This window comes from Carassius gibelio, chromosome B14 (assembly GCF_023724105.1).
Source record: "Carassius gibelio isolate Cgi1373 ecotype wild population from Czech Republic chromosome B14, carGib1.2-hapl.c, whole genome shotgun sequence".
Taxonomy (NCBI): Eukaryota; Metazoa; Chordata; class Actinopteri; order Cypriniformes; family Cyprinidae; genus Carassius; species Carassius gibelio.
Genome location: NC_068409.1, coordinates 15,952,198 through 15,970,439, shown reverse-complemented (window position 1 = coordinate 15,970,439; position 18,242 = coordinate 15,952,198). Strand labels below are relative to the sequence as shown.

At 41.3% G+C, this 18,242-nt stretch overlaps 2 protein-coding genes across 3 annotated transcripts in view; one reads left to right on the top strand and one right to left on the bottom strand.

Moving 5' to 3' along the window:
- Positions 1-7,570, bottom strand: part of LOC127971419 (tripartite motif-containing protein 16) — a 28,980-nt gene extending 21,410 nt beyond the window's left edge. The window contains exon 1 of the mRNA XM_052574423.1: positions 7,218-7,570. The gene's annotated coding sequence lies outside the window, so the exon portion shown is untranslated. The remainder of the gene's footprint in view (positions 1-7,217) is intronic.
- Positions 7,571-9,240: 1,670 nt separating this feature from the next.
- The window catches only part of LOC127971415 (protocadherin Fat 4), a 77,397-nt gene continuing 68,395 nt past the window's right edge, over positions 9,241-18,242 (top strand). For both annotated transcript variants that reach the window (XM_052574419.1, XM_052574418.1), the window contains exon 1: positions 9,241-14,359. In XM_052574419.1, the coding sequence (XP_052430379.1) occupies positions 9,254-14,359 (5,106 nt within the window). In that variant the 5' untranslated portion in view covers positions 9,241-9,253. The remainder of the gene's footprint in view (positions 14,360-18,242) is intronic.

Below are 18,242 nucleotides of genomic sequence, written 5' to 3'. Positions count from 1 at the left end.
GCTAAAAGATGGCAGCCCACACCCGACTTCAACTTCCGGTCGAGTTCCTTGCCCCTTGACAATAACCGCTCATTTGGAACGCCCTGCAAACGTCATCAAAGAAAGTCACCAATGGGGTCGCGTAGATTATGATATAACAAATATATAGGAATACATTCATATTTTAATTTTTATTTACAATCACATTTAATGTACACTTATACAATAAAAAAACATTGAATACTATATAATGAAAAAAGTATGTTTATTATACACTTTAATCAACTATTGCTGCTATTAAGACTATTAACAGAATTGAAGCCCAGCTGTAACCGTAATGCAAATATGAAAATAAACTTTTATTTTGTTAACTGTGTAGCCTATACGGTGTTTTTAATAAATTGTCATATAATTGCATAGCGGTCTCGTGCGCTTTCTTCCCACGCACAGCCGTATAGTAAACACTGAGGTAAATAAAGTAAAATAAAGAAAAAATGGCAGAGCCTAGTCTGCTTCTAGTCGGTTTTACATTATCATACCTTTTTACAATCTGTAATGAATATGAACAAAGACAGCGAAGATGGCCGTTCTGACTGGTGATTACATGCTGCACGCAATGACAGTTGGGGGATAATCGCTCTCCACTTCCTGTGAAGTGATGTATCGATGTTCCCTTTATTCCCTGTGCCGTGCGCAGTGCCCTTCGAACTGAACATGTTCGCTCCCTTCGGATTGGAATCTCACTTAAGATGGCGGAATACCCTGCGAAGTCCACTTCGCAATACACTTACGGTTGAACGGAATGCACCTTCTGTCAGCGTTCTGATGCTGTGTTCACACCAAACGTGAATATAGTGTCAAATTCGCATCTACAGTGTCTAGTTTGCCTCATTCGCGCGTGAAATTAACTTCACAACAGACTAGAATTCGCCTCATGGGGGGGCTTCTGCCAGCGGAGTTCACGCAACATTTTCAACCGCCATTTTTATTCGGATAATTTTCAAAATATTACTGTTATTGTCTCATAAAATGTAGTTTTAAAAGTATTTCAGGCGAGAATGTAGTTGTTTTAAACTCAAATATGCAGTTTATTTATAATGACAGCGTCTATTTAAAAAATGTGTTTCGCCGATCTCGGAGATGAGCTCCATGCGATCAGCGGGAGCTCCGTCATCATGTATCCGCCGAGAGCAGCCTCTCCTCGGCTAGATCTTCTGACATTTGCCGCTGGCTCTAATGTCTCTTTAGTGGTTCAAGATAAAATAAAATTTGTTTGGGGTAAAATGAAACGCTTCTTATCTTTGGCCTTTATTCAATTTATCTATTAATATGTTTTTATATATATAGGTCCTTTTTATTCCTGTCTCTATAGCTCTATAGCGTATCCTGCCATTAGGGTCGACAGGCTCAGACCCCTCCCAAATCAACCCAAATCGGCACGTGACTCCTCAATCTCAATACTAATCAGGGCCTACTGCTTCACACACAACACATGGGTTTTGGCTAGATTTAAAACAAGAAAAGGAGCAGCTTTAGAGAAACAAGGCAACATTACAAAAACAAAGCTATTGAGATTGAGGAGTCACGTGCCGATTTGGGTTGGCCCTGATGGCAGGATACGCTATCTGTTGTCAGTGGCAATGCCTTCAGAACTTCAAAGAGGCGCGACTAAACATTTCAGAGCGCTTTCATTTTTGTGCATTTATTTTGTCGGTGGAACAGATCGAGACGGATCTACGAATACACGAAAGAAAAGGAAGAAAGTAAAGCAATGCAAAAACATAAGGCGAAAGAAAGGGGACCTTACAGGAACAAGCTCACACCAAGCGCAAAACAGCGGTGTTTGGAGAAGCTCTCAGGCAGCTCCCTGCAGCGGCACAGAGACCTGAACCATATAACTCAGTGCACACATATGGACATTGTGAATTATATTGTTTACAATGTAAGTCACTTTGCATTCACGCTGTTAATGGCTTTAATCTAACCCGGACATTTACATCTCGCAATCACACATTTAACTACCCTAGCTAACCCAGAACTGGTTTGTCCACTTTGCAGCCCTCAACAAAAAAAACCTGGTACAGTATGTGTCTTTGGGTTAAAATAAAATTATAACTAAACATACACCGCTTTAGCCTACATCAAAACATGTTGGAAACGTTCGTATACATTGAACATCTCGTTACAATCTAGTGATTACGAAACAGTCGCAGTTAATTACTTTGTCATTTTGGTCAAGAAGTGCATTCTAAATGCAATATAATTACAATACACTAAAACGCATGTGAATAAACTTACTTTGGTCAGTACAACACTGTTTTCATCACCTGCTGTAGATGGACCCAGCCACAGCAGAAAGCCTCGTAACTTTCCAAAGACTTGTGGCTTTTAAACTCCTGCATTGTGTAGTAACTTAAACCAAAAACAATATAATTCCCAATGTCCATATGTGTGCATGGAGGTAAATGGTCCAGGTCTCTGTGCCGCTTGAGAGCTTCTCCAAATACCGCTGTTTTGCGCTTGGTGTAACCTAAAAAAAACTGTATTCCATTGTTCCTATGTTTTCCATATGTATCGTGAGAGGTACTGGAGCAGTTTTTAACGCAGCAGTAACTTCCAGGCATGGTAAAACGGTGCAGAATTGCGAGAACCTCCTCTTAACAACACATGTAAACAATCCTGTTTCGCTGCTGGTATCCTTCCAACATGGCGGAGACTGTGATATGGAGGGAGGGGCTTTGTGCTATGATGACAACTTCTCATTCTCAATACATTTATTGTGAAATGTGTCAATCCATGTTCATTTTTAACGGGAACAATGTGCTGTCACTTTAATTCAGTGCATGCAGCACAGCAAAAATAGACTCTGTATGGACCGCAACCGAGTGTGAACGCTGGAATCCGTTAACATGGGTGCGTAAAAAAATACACAACGCATACGCACCGCGGACGGAGTATGTGTGAAACGGGCGTCACTCTCAATTCCTGCACAACCGGAGGCTGCAGGAACATGCTGTTGAATGAGTGACTCCTAGCAGGCTCCTGATTGGTAAACGCCGCTCGAATTGACGCCAAAGTTCAAATTTTTCAACTCGCGTCAAACGCTAAATGCACAAAAAGCACTATTCGCACTTAACGCGCGTATGCGCGAATGAGGCGAATTCGCGTCGCGAGACCTCCAGACGCGCGTAAACGCGCCTTTGCATTGACTTAACAATAGCCGTTATCGAGCTAGGACCGGGTAGAGCTGTAATCGGGCCTTAAAAGTTAGGCCCGACAGGACCCGAGCCCGACAAGTACATTTTGATTGACAGCTTTTTTAAAGCCCGAACCCGTTTACAGCCTGACATTATTCAAATGTGCGCACGCACACAGCTCTTTTGCCTTTTGTCAACAATGAGCAATTTATTCATGTTTTTACATAATTTACTCATAACTAACCTAGACTAGACCACTTGGAAGTTTGAATAAAGAAATAAAATAAGTCCTGTGTCACATCGTAACATCTCAGCATTCTAGACATAGGCTCATTTAACCTATAAATAGACCAACGCACCAATAAAAACGAGTCATTTAAAAAAAAAAAAATTAAGATAAATTTTAAATTAAAATGGGTATTTGGCAATAACGAAATTAAGATAAAGGCTCTGCCGGATTTGCTTTATTTAATAAAAGAATAATGCCAACATTAGCGTAAATACTCTGTCAACATTATGCATTTAAGACTCAATGAATATTTAGTTATCATTTGAAAAACCTTTACTCACAGAGATTAGGCTTGGTCTACATGTTTTTGTGGAGGAAAATGATTGCATCCAGTGTGGATGTCTTCAGCGCGCTCCTGCGCTCACTGATGGTGCGTCATTATTCCCTTATTATTCTCATTATAAGCATGGTCAAAACTTTTCCACACCTCAGAGTTTGCTTTAGTTGCTGGTGCAACCAAAACATAATCACCAGAGGCAAGCCTCCGTTAAACCTTCATTTTCGCATCTTTCTCGCGCTAATCGAAACACATCACATGACCGCTCGTATACCTCGCAAACCGGAGCGCAAGCCCGAGCCCGCGTAAGATGATAGAAATTAAGCCCGAACCCGACCGAACCCGTCGGGTCCCGTCGAGTTCGGGCAAAGATCTTCAGCTCTAGGACCGGGCGTGCTAGTGCGTGCCAGGGCCAGTCGCGTTTCCACTGTCACTTCCGGGGCTTGATCGTGCCTCGCCGGGGCTTCCTTGGGGCCAACGGCCAGGTTTTTTCGGCCCGACGAAATCCTTGGGCCAAAGCGGGCCAGCTGGGGCTAGAGGAGGGGTTACGAACAAAGGCGGAGTTTCTCTGTGTCTAGAGAGCGTCAGTGCGGATCATTTCAGAAAGATAACAGCTTTAACACCAGCATTAAATATGTTTTAAAATAAGTTGAGCTCAAAACGCACTCTTAGTTAGCAGCAAGTGTTTGAAATAACTTGATCCAATGTGGATTATAATCACCATACAAGGCAGAAATATTTATAAGCGATGCAAAAGATATGCACGCTAAACTTGTTACCATAGTAAACATGGTAAAATATGAAGCTTGAAGAAATACGTCAGCTTCTTATTCTCTATCACAATTGTGTATTTATTAAGTAAAATTAATATTATCTGTCACAAGCCTCGTCTCGAGAGTTTATCTCACGTTGCCTATCATAAAAGAATATAGCCTAATGTTTTTTGTTCGGGAGCTTTTATAAAAATAGAGATATTATCATTCATTCTAAATGTGACGGCTACTGTGGCTAATAAACAGAAACAGACTCGACTGAATAAGCAGGCTATTTTCATGAGCGTTAAAAATAAATAAATAAAAAAATAGAAATAAGTGTATTTATGTGTGAATAATTTTGAGTTCTGATAAATTAAAACAATATGATCAATGTATCACTTATTCTATAGTTAAAACATCGATGCTTTTGAATCTGAATATATAACAAAGCATGCAAACAAACTACCGCTTTTATCATGTTCGTTTTGTGATCGCGCATGTTCCAGTGACTTATTTCTTAGTTTTCTGATAATTTCTCTTTGATGGTGAAATTTTGTGGTTGCATGACATTGTTCTGAGAGGCGTGTAAAGGGCGTGTTTTAGTGACGCGCAGCGGTGATTCAAGCCCTGACTGTGGAAACCCTGCGCTATTCTGGCCTCGGTGCTACTGGCCCGAGGCTATGAGCCCCACCCGGCCCGCTTTAAGCCCTGGCTCGCACTGGCCCGACAGGGGGAATGCGGCTATTTTTTGAAATCATTCGCGCCAGACGCTCTATTCGCGTTTGGTGTGAACACAGCATGAGACGTGCGCTCAAGACTGGGCATCCGCACTGTCTGATATATATATATATATATATATATATATATATATATATATATATATATATACATACACACACACACACACACACACACACACACACACACACACATATAAGACATAATTCAGCTATTATTTTTTCTTGTAGATTATATGTAAACATCTTTGAAGCAAAATATCTTACTCAGGGCAGCACAAAAAAATAAAATGCATTTTGTGTAATACATCTTATTTTGGTGAAATAATTAACATTTTGCCCACAACGATGTCTTCATAGAAATATCAGAATAAACTTCAGTCAAACAGACCCTTTGTAAAAAAAAAAAAAAAAAAAAAAAAAAGTGCTTCCACAGCTAGCAAATGTTTATATTAATTTATCTTTTTACTGTTATTTTTAAATCACATTTCTAAATGTTACCATCCAAAATAAACAATTTAAATAAATAAAATAATAATAATAAAATAAGTATGAACTAAAATAAAAAGTTGTTTAGTCTTTTTTTGCAGTCTTTTGTTGCAGTCATCCAGTGTTTATTACACATTTTACAAGACTGACTTTTTAAATACTGTGTGTAACATGATTTTTTAGATGGTTTGCTGCTTAATTATTTTGATTTAAGCATTATTTTTAAATACTTTTTTTAAACGATATTCATTAAACAAAATAATTTCCTGTTTGAATATATTTTCTGTATATGTCACTCACAGTAAATGACATTTGGGACTGTCCTCAATATTTTACCCAAAAGTAGAGTAACCTTTTTTTTTTTAAGCTAGGATAGTATACAGTTAAAAGAGTGTGAGTGCAAGACCACTTTTTAGGTGTTGGTGGTGGTAATGCATGTATAGAAATTTTATGCTGATTTATGTGTGTGTGTGTGTAGTTCTATAGTTACATTGTAATTTGTGTGATCCATTCTTATATGCTTAAAACAACTAATGTCAATAAACTAATGTAAAATATGGAGTGTTTTTTCTCTTCTGGATTAGCATTTCATATATAATATGCAGTGGTGCGCAGAATTCTTTGAACACTAGTATTTTCAGCAGCTAAAAATGGTTTTAAGTCAGTTTTTGCAGCAGTGGTGTGTCATCAGGAAATAGCAGTCTACATGTCCAAATATTCATTTTGCCATTAATTGTAATAATGATCTGATCATCATCAGTCTGTCTGGAATGAAATACGTTTGAGAGAATAAATCCAGAAGAACTGAGACAACGAGACGCTACAAGAAACCTACTGTTTAATTCAATAGCATGTGTCCTGAATTACAAATGTGTAAAACCTGAATTAAAATTTTAATTTAGAAATCAGAAACAAGACACACCTTTTGAAGTTGAAATAGAAGACTTTATTGATTTTAAAAGAATCGATATGTTAGAATGTCAAACTCAGTCAAGACAAGTGCAGTATCTTCCTCTAGGGGGCGGTAAACTGCACAATCTTTGTAATGCTTTGCCAGATTTTTTTCTCAATTGTTCAAAGGATTAAAAATGTTTTTGTCATATTATAAGTCTGTGAATAAAACCAATATCTAAATGTTCTTTTATGAACCAGTAATAAGACACACCCCTTATATTTAATAATTATTTGTATAGATTTCACAAGTGAAGCTTTTAGATGGAATAATTGTGCCTTTTGCTCTTTGTTCTGCACTTTGCAGACGGTCCCTATCCTACATTTTTACATTAGGATGTCTATCATTTACAATACTTTAAGGCAGATTAAAACAAATACAACACATTGTGTGTTCTCTCTTCTACATTTGAAAACCATTAGAGGACATTATGTTTATGGTCAGTGTTCTAATAGGTAAATAACTATTGAAGATTTCTAACAAATATCAAACGTCAAACTAACTTTATATCAGTGCTCCTGCGCAGGTTTAAGCTTCCTGACCTGTTAATATGATAACAACTCCGGGATGAACTTCGAAGAACCAACCGATCCAGATCAAGAGAAATCGTCAACAATCAAATCCAGCTGAGACAGATGAAGAACGGACCCTTGAACTTCCTTCTTCTTCTTCTTCTTCTTCTTCTTGGCGTTTGATGGCGAACTTTTAGGTGCATTACCACCACCTACTGATTAGGACCATAATACTCCCTAAATTCCATTAAACATTGAAATTTTAAATCTTAGCCTTGAGATGATATTTTCCTCTTGTCAATTTCTTCCTGTTACTAACCAATAATTCTTTGAATGCTATAAAACCATCTCCCTGCTCTTTCTTCTTCCCAATATTTCTGCCATCTATTCTTCACGTTGCCTCATTAAACTCTTCATTTCACTCTTACCATAATTTATCTGCATATCTATGTTCTACTCTCCTTTGCATATTGGTCTGCTGAATAGTTTCGTTTTTTCCCAAAGCAGCCTAATTTCTTATAATTAATAATAATCTTATATTATATAATAATCTTATATTATAATTTCAGAATCTTATAATTGATAAATTGATTTATTTTAAATCAATTAAAGGTTCGCATTCAGATCAATGGTGTCTCGAAGTCTTCTGCAGGCGCTTGTGTGCTCGTTTGTTCCTGATGTAGGTCAGTGGAGCATCAATGCTGCATTAATGCGCTCAAATTAAAGAGGAAACAAACATCAAGGCATCTGACCCAATTAAAAATCAGCACAAACAGAATAACGATACGGGGCTGAACACTCTGAGATTAGTGAAGGAGGCTGAGAGACTGCATATAATCAGATTAACCGACCTGGCAAGGTTTATTTGGCGTATTAATAATAAAGGAAATAAAGCCATTTTGACCGCTGGACTTCATCAGATTGCTTGACCGCTAGATGGCGCTACACACTTGTGAATCTGCAGACAAGCGTTCATTGATAAACTGTTGCATCTGAAATTTGTTAATATTTCCCAAGAGCATGAGAAACTTCAGACACGCCGCTGTTAAATTAATAATTATCTGCCAGTAGAATTAGAAAAATAATCATGTTCTCCCTTTGAATTAAGTCCATTTTTTCTGTCCACACTGACATGTGTTTTGTTCTGTTTGAAGTATCAGGTATATATATAAAAAAAAAAGAAATCATAAAATAATTTGGTTCTGGAGCAAATGTATCTCGATTTAAAAATGCTTAAATATTTGGACTTCAAGTAAAAAATAAACAGCAAGAAAAAAGTTCTCAATGATGTTATCAAATAGCCTAATTATTGTGACGAACTACATGCAGCATTCACAGATACGCTACAAAGAGTATATAAATGTATTCAAACACTTATGAGGAGTGGAAAAAGCAGGCAGGAATGTAAATGAGAGGCTGGTGTTATTGTGGGCACATAACGGTACACTCAATACCTGGAGCGCAGCTCTGTTATAATATTCAGTCCACGCGATGATTGACATCCGCCTCATCCAATCAGCAGCCGAGTCGATGACTTTACAATAGAACTGTGTGCCAGAGAGGGGCGGGCTCAGGCACTGAGAGCCAATGACAGGCCAGCAGGGCGGGAGTAAAGTGAAGTTTGGTCACCGTTATTCCGTGGGACATCCCGTATCAGAAACACAGGGAGAACATTTGAGCTGCTTTATTTCCTGGAGGAAAAACTCTCATTGCAGGATTTAATCGTAGCGCACTTTCCTTTTCTTCACAATGGAAACTCCATCATCATCATCATCATGAGAAGAACGCGAAGTTTTGCTGGATGCTTTCTGACAGGATCTTACAGCGAGTGAACCCTTTCTCCTCCCTAAAACGGATTTTTAAGGATATCCCCGTGGATCAACAACTCTCTATGAACTCTTTAGCGGAACTTCACCTCAAGTTTCTTTGAAGCGGCAAGCGCGCTTTGGATACATTTCCTTTGATCACCGCCTTTGCTTTTGTTTTTGTTTTATTTTTTGGATACAATGTTGCAAATCTGAGGTGAATGTATCAGGCTCGGAGAAACCCTGACTGGATCAGCGATCATGGCGCTTTTAGGTAGACCTTTGGACACTTTGCATCTTATTTTATTCGTTTTATGGACTTTATCGCGCTACTCTTTATCCAGTCAAGTTCGGCAGGAGTTTGAGGTTCTGGAGGAGCAGCCGCTGGGCACATATGTGGGCACCATCGACACCAAACCCTCTTTCACTTACAGATTCAGCGAACACCACAAACTTTTTTCCATCAACGCCACGACGGGCGTCATCTACACATCCTCCGTGATCGACAGAGAAGTTCTGCCTAGTAACATCATCAATGTGGTGGTTCTGTCCAGTCAGCCCACTTACCCCACAGAGGTGCGCATCGTGGTTTTGGATATTAACGACAACGCGCCGGTGTTTCCTGACGCGTCGATCGTCGTGTCGTTCAAAGAAGACGCGAGCAGCGGGCGTCAGGTGATTCTGGACACCGCGACAGACGCGGACATCGGGAGTAACGGAGTGGATCACACCACCTACCGAATCGTCAGCGGGAACGAGCAGCGCAAGTTTCGCTTGGATATCACCGTCAATCCGAGCGGAGAGGGCGCTTTTCTGCACTTGGTCTCCACAGGAGGGCTGGACAGAGAATTAACCCCCTTCTATCAACTCCTCATCCAAGTGGAAGACAAAGGAGAGCCTAAAAAATTCGGGTATCTGCAGGTAAACGTCACCATTCAGGATATAAATGACAACCCTCCTGCTTTTGACCAGGATCATTACCAGACCAGTGTGTTTGAGGACGCTGCCACTGGCTCCAGTGTTCTCCAAATAACAGCCACAGATCTGGACGAGGGTGCAAATGCTGATATAACATATTTTTTAGATGAAGGAACTCCTTTTCAGATTGACCCTAAGGCTGGGACTGTGATTATAAAGGAGGGGTTGGATTATGAGACCAGGAAAGAGTATTCTCTCACTATCCATGCAGTAGACAACGGCGTCCCCTCTCTCTCAGGCAGGTCAGAAGCGACTATAAAACTGCTTGATGTGAATGACAATGACCCTGTAGTTAAATTTAGATACTTCCCTACCACATCCAAATTCGCTTCGGTGGATGAGAATGCACAGGTGGGCACCGTAGTGGCATTATTAACAGTTTCCGATTCAGATTCGTCCACAGCTAATGGTAATATTTCCGTTTCTATACTTGGTGGAAATGAACAGAGACATTTTGAAGTCCACAGTTCGCCCGTCCCCAATCTGAGCTTAATCAAAGTAGCCAGTGTGCTCGACCGAGAGCGAATCTCCTCCTACAACCTCACCGTTTCAGTGTCAGATAACGGCAGGCCTGTCGCTCGCTCCTCTTTTGCAAGTCTGGTTATATTTGTGAATGATATTAATGACCATCCGCCCATATTTCAGGAAGCTGTGTATAGAGTAGACATCAGCGAGGACATTCCTAAAGGCAGCTACATTAAAGGGGTCTCAGCCACAGATGGAGACTCCGGGCAGAACGCCAATCTCCGCTACTCACTGGTGTCTGGAAACAGTTTGGGCTGGTTTGCCATCAGTGAGAACAGCGGTTTGGTTACCAGCGCAGCGGAGCTCGATAGGGAACTAGCTTCTCAAATAGTGCTGAATATCAGTGCTAAAGACCAAGGCCTGCAGCCGAAAATCTCCTACACCAAATTAATTGTGAATATCACAGACATTAACGACCAGGTCCCCACTTTCACTCAAAGCACATATCACATTTCATTAATCGAGCATTCACCGGCCGGATCCGAGCTTGTGGTGCTGTCCGCCACAGATTCGGATCTTGGTGCCAATGGCACGGTCCGATTCTCATTTGATCCTGAAACCCCCTTAAATGTTCAGAATAAGTTCAGGTTAGATGCAATATCAGGCCGGTTGAGTACAGCCACAGAGTTAGACAGAGAAGAAGAGGGCTTTTATTTCCTGCACATCAAAGCCACAGATGCAGGCATGCCCCCCCTTTACTCCATCTGCAAAGTCAATATCACACTGATGGATGTTAATGACAACAGCCCATTGTTTTACCCCATGCAGTATTTTGCCAATATCAAAGAAAACGAGCCTTCGGGCTCATTTGTGACTACTGTAACAGCTTCCGACCCTGACCTTGGCCGCAATGGCACTGTAAAATATGCCATCACTGCTGGTGACTCTTACAAGTTTCACATCAATAGCAACTCTGGTAAAATCACGACTCTAGTGCCACTCGACAGAGAGGAGAAAACCTCTTATCAGCTGCAGGTCACTGCGACGGACGGAGGCGGATTGCGCTCGAACACGCAAGCTATAGTCACAGTCACTGTTGTAGACACACAAGATAACCCGCCTGTGTTCAGTCAGAAAGAGTACAGCTTTGTTATGTTTGAGAACGTGGCTGTTGACACCATTATTGGCACCGTGTTGGCCACCACAGTAGATCTGAACACAAATATAACTTATTTGATCGCATCAGGAGACCAGCGCGGTCTGTTTGCTATCAAAGGCAGCACAGGGCAGATCACAGCTTCGGGTCTGATAGACAGAGAAGAGCAGGCGTTTTACCAGCTCAGGGTGATTGCAAGGGGTGGGGAGGTTACAGGGGAAGCATTAGTTAATATCACAGTGAAGGATCTGAACGATAATGCACCTCATTTCATTCACAATGTTGAGCATGTCAGTGCTGTGGAGAACTGGGTCACCGGTCACCAAATATTCCAGGCTAAAGCTTCGGATCCTGATGAGGGGACCAATGGTATGGTCAAATACAGCCTTAAACAGAACCCTAAAGGCTTGTTTCATATCCATGAAAGACATGGATTGATCACCCTCACTGGCCCCTTAGAGGTCACCACCAGCTCCTACCAGGTGGAGGTCATGGCCTCTGACCTTGGCATTCCTCAGCGCACCTCCAGCCTCATTCTCACCATCAGTGTGTATGACGTCAATGACAATGCGCCAGTTTTCGACCAGCTCTCTTACGAAGTCACCATTCTAGAATCTGAGCCGGTTAATAGTCGTTTTTTTAAGGTGGATGCCAGCGATAAAGACTCTGGACTTAATGGGGAAATTGTGTATGATATTGTTAGCGGCAACACAAATGACGTTTTTGGGATTTTCCCTGATGGGCAGTTATATATTAAGGCAGAATTGGACAGAGAAGTACAAGATCGGTACAGTTTACTGGTGGTGGCCAAAGACAGAGCCGTCGAGCCGCTGAGCGCCAGTGTTAATGTGACGATTCTTCTCGACGATGTCAACGACAACCGTCCGCTTTTCAACAGCACTAATTATGTGTTCCACTTCAAGGAAGAGCAGGAGCGAGGCTCTTTCGTCGGGCTGGTTTTCGCTGAGGATAAAGACTTCGGGCCGAACAGCGAGGTACGTTACTCATTTGAAACGCCGCAGCCAAATTTCGAGCTGAACACTATCTCGGGCGCATTGACCAGCACGCTACAACTCGACCGCGAATCTCTAATGAGACAGAGAGGTGCAGCGGTGTTCAGTTTCACAGTCATATCCTCTGATCAGGGCCTTCCCAAGCCTCTCAAAGACCAGGCCAAAGTTCAAGTGTACATACAGGACATAAACGACAACCCGCCGAAATTCACCAAAGACATTTACCAGGCCTCTATCTCAGAATCCGCCCAGAACATGACGCAGCTGCTCCGAGTCTCTGCCTCAGACGTAGACGAAAATAAAAATGGCCTTGTTCACTACGACATCTTGGAGGGAAATGAGGAGAAACAGTTTAGCATTGACAGCACTTCTGGTCAAGTTACTCTAGTGGGGAAACTAGACTATGAGACAACACCCTTTTACTCCCTCAAAATTATTGCGGGGGACTCTGGGATTGTGCCTCTGTCATCCACTTGTGTATTGAGCATCAGTGTTCTGGATGATAATGATAACTATCCATCATTTCCCAAATCAACTCTCACAGTGGATGTGCTGGAGAACATGCGGATTGGAGAGCTGGTCGCCTCTGTAACCGCCACAGATGCTGACTCTGGATCCAACGCCGACATCACATACAGCATCTCTGCCACAAACAACCACGGCACGTTTAGCATCAGTCCCAACACTGGCAGCATTTTCCTGGTCAAAAAACTGGATTACGAAACGCAGTCCCTATACAAACTCAACATCACAGCCAAAGACAGTGGGAGGCCGCCCAGATCTTCCTCCATTCCGGTCATCATTCATGTGAGAGATTTTAATGACAACCCTCCTGTTTTTACACCAGGTGACATTTTTAAGTCCATCCCTGAAAACCTCCCGCTCTCCACCTCCGTCATGACTATAACAGCTCATGACACGGATGCTGATATTAACGGCCAGCTGGAGTACTCCATCGTCATGCAGACTCCTAGAGGAGGTCATTTCCGCATCGACCCCGCGTCTGGAGTGATAATTACGAACAAGGAAATAGACAGAGAGTTCTCCAACCTTTTTGAGCTGACCATCAAAGCGACCGACCAGGCCGTGCCGGTCGAGTTCCGGCGTTTTGCTCTGAAAAATGTTACCATATGGGTGACGGACCAAAATGACAACATACCCGTATTTATCTCCCAGAATGCCCTAGTGGCTGAATCTAACATAGTTATCGGCTCCATTCTGACAACAGTAGTGGCTTTTGATCCTGATGAGGGTGCCAACGGGGAGGTGGAGTATGAACTCGTAAGAGGAGATTCGGACACCTTTATCATGGACCGCTACAGTGGAGATATCAGACTCGCCTCTCAACTCATTCCCTCAAAGCTCATCTACAGTCTGACCGTGTCTGCTACAGATCACGGCACGGACCGCAAGACCTCACGGACAGAGCTGACCATTATCCTCCAGGGTTCGGAAGGCCCGGTCTTCTCCCAACCCAAATACATCACTATTCTAAAGGAGGGACAACCACCTGGAACCAATGTCATCTCTTTGGATGCCTCCAGTCCACGTGGCACCGGCACAAAGGTGGAGTTTTTTATTGTTTCAGTCCGGAGCGGAGGGAAGGCCGCAGGCCGGCTTTTCACCATCGGCCGCCACTCTGGGATGATCCAAACAGCTGCAGAACTGGACAGGGAGCAAGGCTCGGACCTCTACTTGATAGACGTGTACGCCATCGAAGCCGACGCCAGCCAGCCCAGAACACAGCATGCTGAGGTGAGTAATCACTTTTTTTGGGGGGGTGTCAGTGATTTTGATGGCTCTTGCATATTGTGTGAAAGGAAATCTATGGGAACACATTCTGAAACATGTGCTGAAGTCATTTGTGTGAATGTGGTGGAAAAACATAAGCGAGAATATGAGTGAGTGTTGGATAACCGTGTGTGCATTACTAAAGTTCCTGCTTGTTTTCCCCCCTGTTCTTTTCTAGACGATCTGGGTTGTATTAAGTATAAATTGCTTTGCACTTGAGATTGTGGGCTTTGTTTTTTGGCAGGCTAGCTGTATTGTTTCAGCTCGGAGAGAGTGCAGGCCTTAATCTCAGAGTGAAGCGCTCGCTGCGCAGAGAGAGGGGAATCCTGGGTAAAATGTGCTGCTTTGCATTCCTGCTGTGACTGAACTAATCTCTGTTATCAGCAGTGACAAATTCAACAAATCAGACACCCAGACAGCGTGAATGCAGATATTAATAACACGAAACCATGGGATGGAATTGTTTGTTTCTTTCTTATTGTAATCTTTTCTGGCCAGGGAAAGGCGGAGTAAAAGGGAAATGAGCGAGGGAGATCCGTGTGTGGGTCTCAGATACCTGTCCCCCGCCGAGTAAGCAGAGGAATTAGCCGGGGTTTGAACGCCTCAGGCGATGTCGGAGCAGGGTGGTCCTTGAGACCCTGCTTTGTGCCACCAGCTTTGCCTGAACAGGCAATAAGTGACCATTAAATTCAGCTGACCCTCTAAGTCTCAGTGAATAGAAATGTTCTTTCAGAGGAGGCTGAGAGGAGTAAGAGGAGGAATCTCTAAAAGTGAAACTTAATCCTCACGTTCAGTTGGTACACTGCGACGCATCTGCGTTGCTCCCGCTAAACTCTCCCTCGAGGGATAGAGTTAAACTCTCGGCTGCAGGAACCAGATGAAATTCTACACTGGGCTTGTGGGTTTGTGTGCGCAGGCCTCTGCTCAAATGAAAAACAAATGTGATTCTATATATGTGTGTGTTTTGGAAATTTCAACTGGAACCGAAAATGTTATATTATTACAGGCTTGATGATTTGCGTTTATAAAGTGGATTTTTTTCCTTCTCATTCTCTGCTGCTTGTGATGAAATATGCTTTGTGTTAGAGTCTTGAAAATAGCTTTCTGAGAGGCGTTGCTCTCCATGCCGAGAGAAAGAGAGTGAGCGTAATTGAAGTCAAAATGGTTTGGGTTTGCTTTGGTTTGTTTTGTGAGGGGGTGTCATCGCTTGTGTCAGCTAACTCATCTGAGGTTGTATTAAAGTGTTCATGTGAAGTGAAGATCATGTGCTTACAGCAGTGACAATGAAAGCAGATGTGGGTGACATTAGAGCTGCTTAAACTATGTGTGTGTGTGTGTGTGTGTGTGTGTGTGTGTGTGTGTGTGTGTGTGTGTGTGTGTGTGTGTGCGTGTGTGTGTGATTAACTACTTAACCATATTTTGGGGGGAAATGAGGTCCTCAATTGTTAGTTTTTTAGAAATGTAAAAACACAGGATGTTTTCTGTTGGGGTTGCTCTGCAGTATATATAAGTGGCTGAATGTAACATTAAAAGTCTATGCATTGTCCCATTTGGAAGTAAATGTTGTGTTTGTGATTGTTTGGACTCACAGTTTCAATGCAGAATAACTTGTTTTCTAACTAGTACTCCTCTTGTTTGCCACTAAAACAACCTTAAATTAAGAAATCATCCAACCTTACTTAAGATGATGCTTGAAAAAAGGGAGAAAACAAGAAAACAAGTTTTGGTCTCTTATAAAAATGTTGCTTCTTAAGGATTTGTATTTGATTTGGGGATTTTAAGATGTTTTACTAAGACAAGGAAAACATACTGATTATCCCATTTGGAAATGTAATATGAAATATATCGAAATATATTGCTTCTGACAAACTATGTAAAATCACCTCTCTTTCCATCTCAACCACTAGACATTATCTGAAGCACTTTGTAGTATGATGTAAATGAATATGATAATAATTCAGTATTGCTGTTGTTCTAAAGTGACTCCACACAGTGATTTTATGACTCTCTCTCTCTCTCTCTCTCTCTCTCTCTCTCTCTCGCCTTTCCCTGGCCAGAAAATGATCTTAGGGCTGATTACTCGTCTCTCTTCTTTCTCTCTTTTCTCTTTGAGCATTGGGAGGCTGAACCGTCCCTCTCTCTAGGCTCAGTATCTGTGTGTACATCACTCCCTGAGCATCACACCTGTGTCTGTGTGAACTTCTGTAGCCAATCAGAATCACTTGAGTCTTGGGTTTGAGGGCATAGGAGTAGGTTTGGTTCAAGTTAAACAGACATCACTCACAGTAGGTTAATAAAGTGAGCATATGCACTGTAAAACGTTGTTTGTTGTTTATCGGAGTAAGTGTTACATGAAAACAGCACTGTGTGCTCCTGTGAATGACTGTAAAGGGATAGCAAAGTAAAGGGTTAAGTGTAATGGTGTGCTATTTTTTCTCGCGGTGAGGTGTGTGTTTACTCCGAAGCGCAGCTGAAAGCGTTTAGAGAAAGTGAATCAGTGAAAATAAATCTTAAATTATTTAAATGATGTGTATTTTTCTTTCCTCAAAGTTCAATTGTTTTATGTATAAATCTAACAACACTTATTAGATTTGTACTTAAAATTTGCCATTGAGGTAAGAAAAATACACATCATTTAAGATTTATTTTCTGTAAACATGTCTTATGCAATTAATATTTCCTTTAAAAACAAACTAATATTTTACAGCAAAACAGGACGAGAACACTGCTTTAGTGTTTGGAGAAAAGCATCTGCTAAAATCATAAATGTAGTTTTGAGAATATGTCAGTGAGTTTGTCACATCTTTATGCTTTTATCTGTAATTTAATTTTCCTGTTATTCTGATAGAGTATTGGATTCATTTGTGTGTCGGTTTATATATAAGCTACTAAAACACAGCTAACAATTAATGCCCAAAATATGAGGAGCATAAATGTCCCCCATTAAACAACAGACAGAGTTTAGAGCAGCTCGGGTGATTTAAATAGAATACAATGCACAGGAAGTTGAGACAGGAAGAATCACATCGCTGATGCATTCTGGGAAATGAAGTGTATTTGCAGTGCAAAAAAAAATATATTTTGTTTTAGTCTTGTTTTCGAGTTTAAGTATCAAAAGATGCTTGAATCAACATGAATTTACTGGAGAAGCAATGAGTAAATGAAAAGAAAATGAAGTGAGTTTATGAATAAATCAAGAACAGATGTCTGTCAATGGAGTCAGAAATAGGAACTTCATTCGAATCAAGATGCATTTTACTGGAGATACAGATTGACATGAGATATTAATCCTGGCTTTCTGAAAACTGAATCAACTGAACAAAAATGCATCGAAATGAAGTGAGTTTACGCTTAACTCAAGAACAAATATCTGTCAGTGGAGCCAGAAACAGAAACTTAACTCGAGGACAAAACAAGATTATTTTTCTGACCTCAGAAGATATTTGATTTTGTTTTAAGCCAAAGCGGACTCAATTTTGATCAGTTTCTCCGAAAACAAGACTGAATATCTCAAGTAATTTTGCATCTTTAGTAAATGTATCCTGATTTAAGACTGGAAAACAAGACGAGATCCTGCAGAAGAACATGATTTTTCTCAGTGCAGTGATGGTTGACTTCACTGACAGTGAATCTAATATTGTCTGGATCTTTCTCTGTGAGCTGAGAGATGAATGCATGTGTTTGCGCTCATAGATACGGATGTTTGCTGTAATCGTCTGATTGTAAAGAGACGGAGAATGGTGCAGGAGCAGCCGCATGTGTTTGTGTGTTCGGCTGCGTAATTGATAGCAGCTGCGTGTGTTTTTGAGTTTTGTGCTACACTTTTACAAACTCAGCATGATTGTGT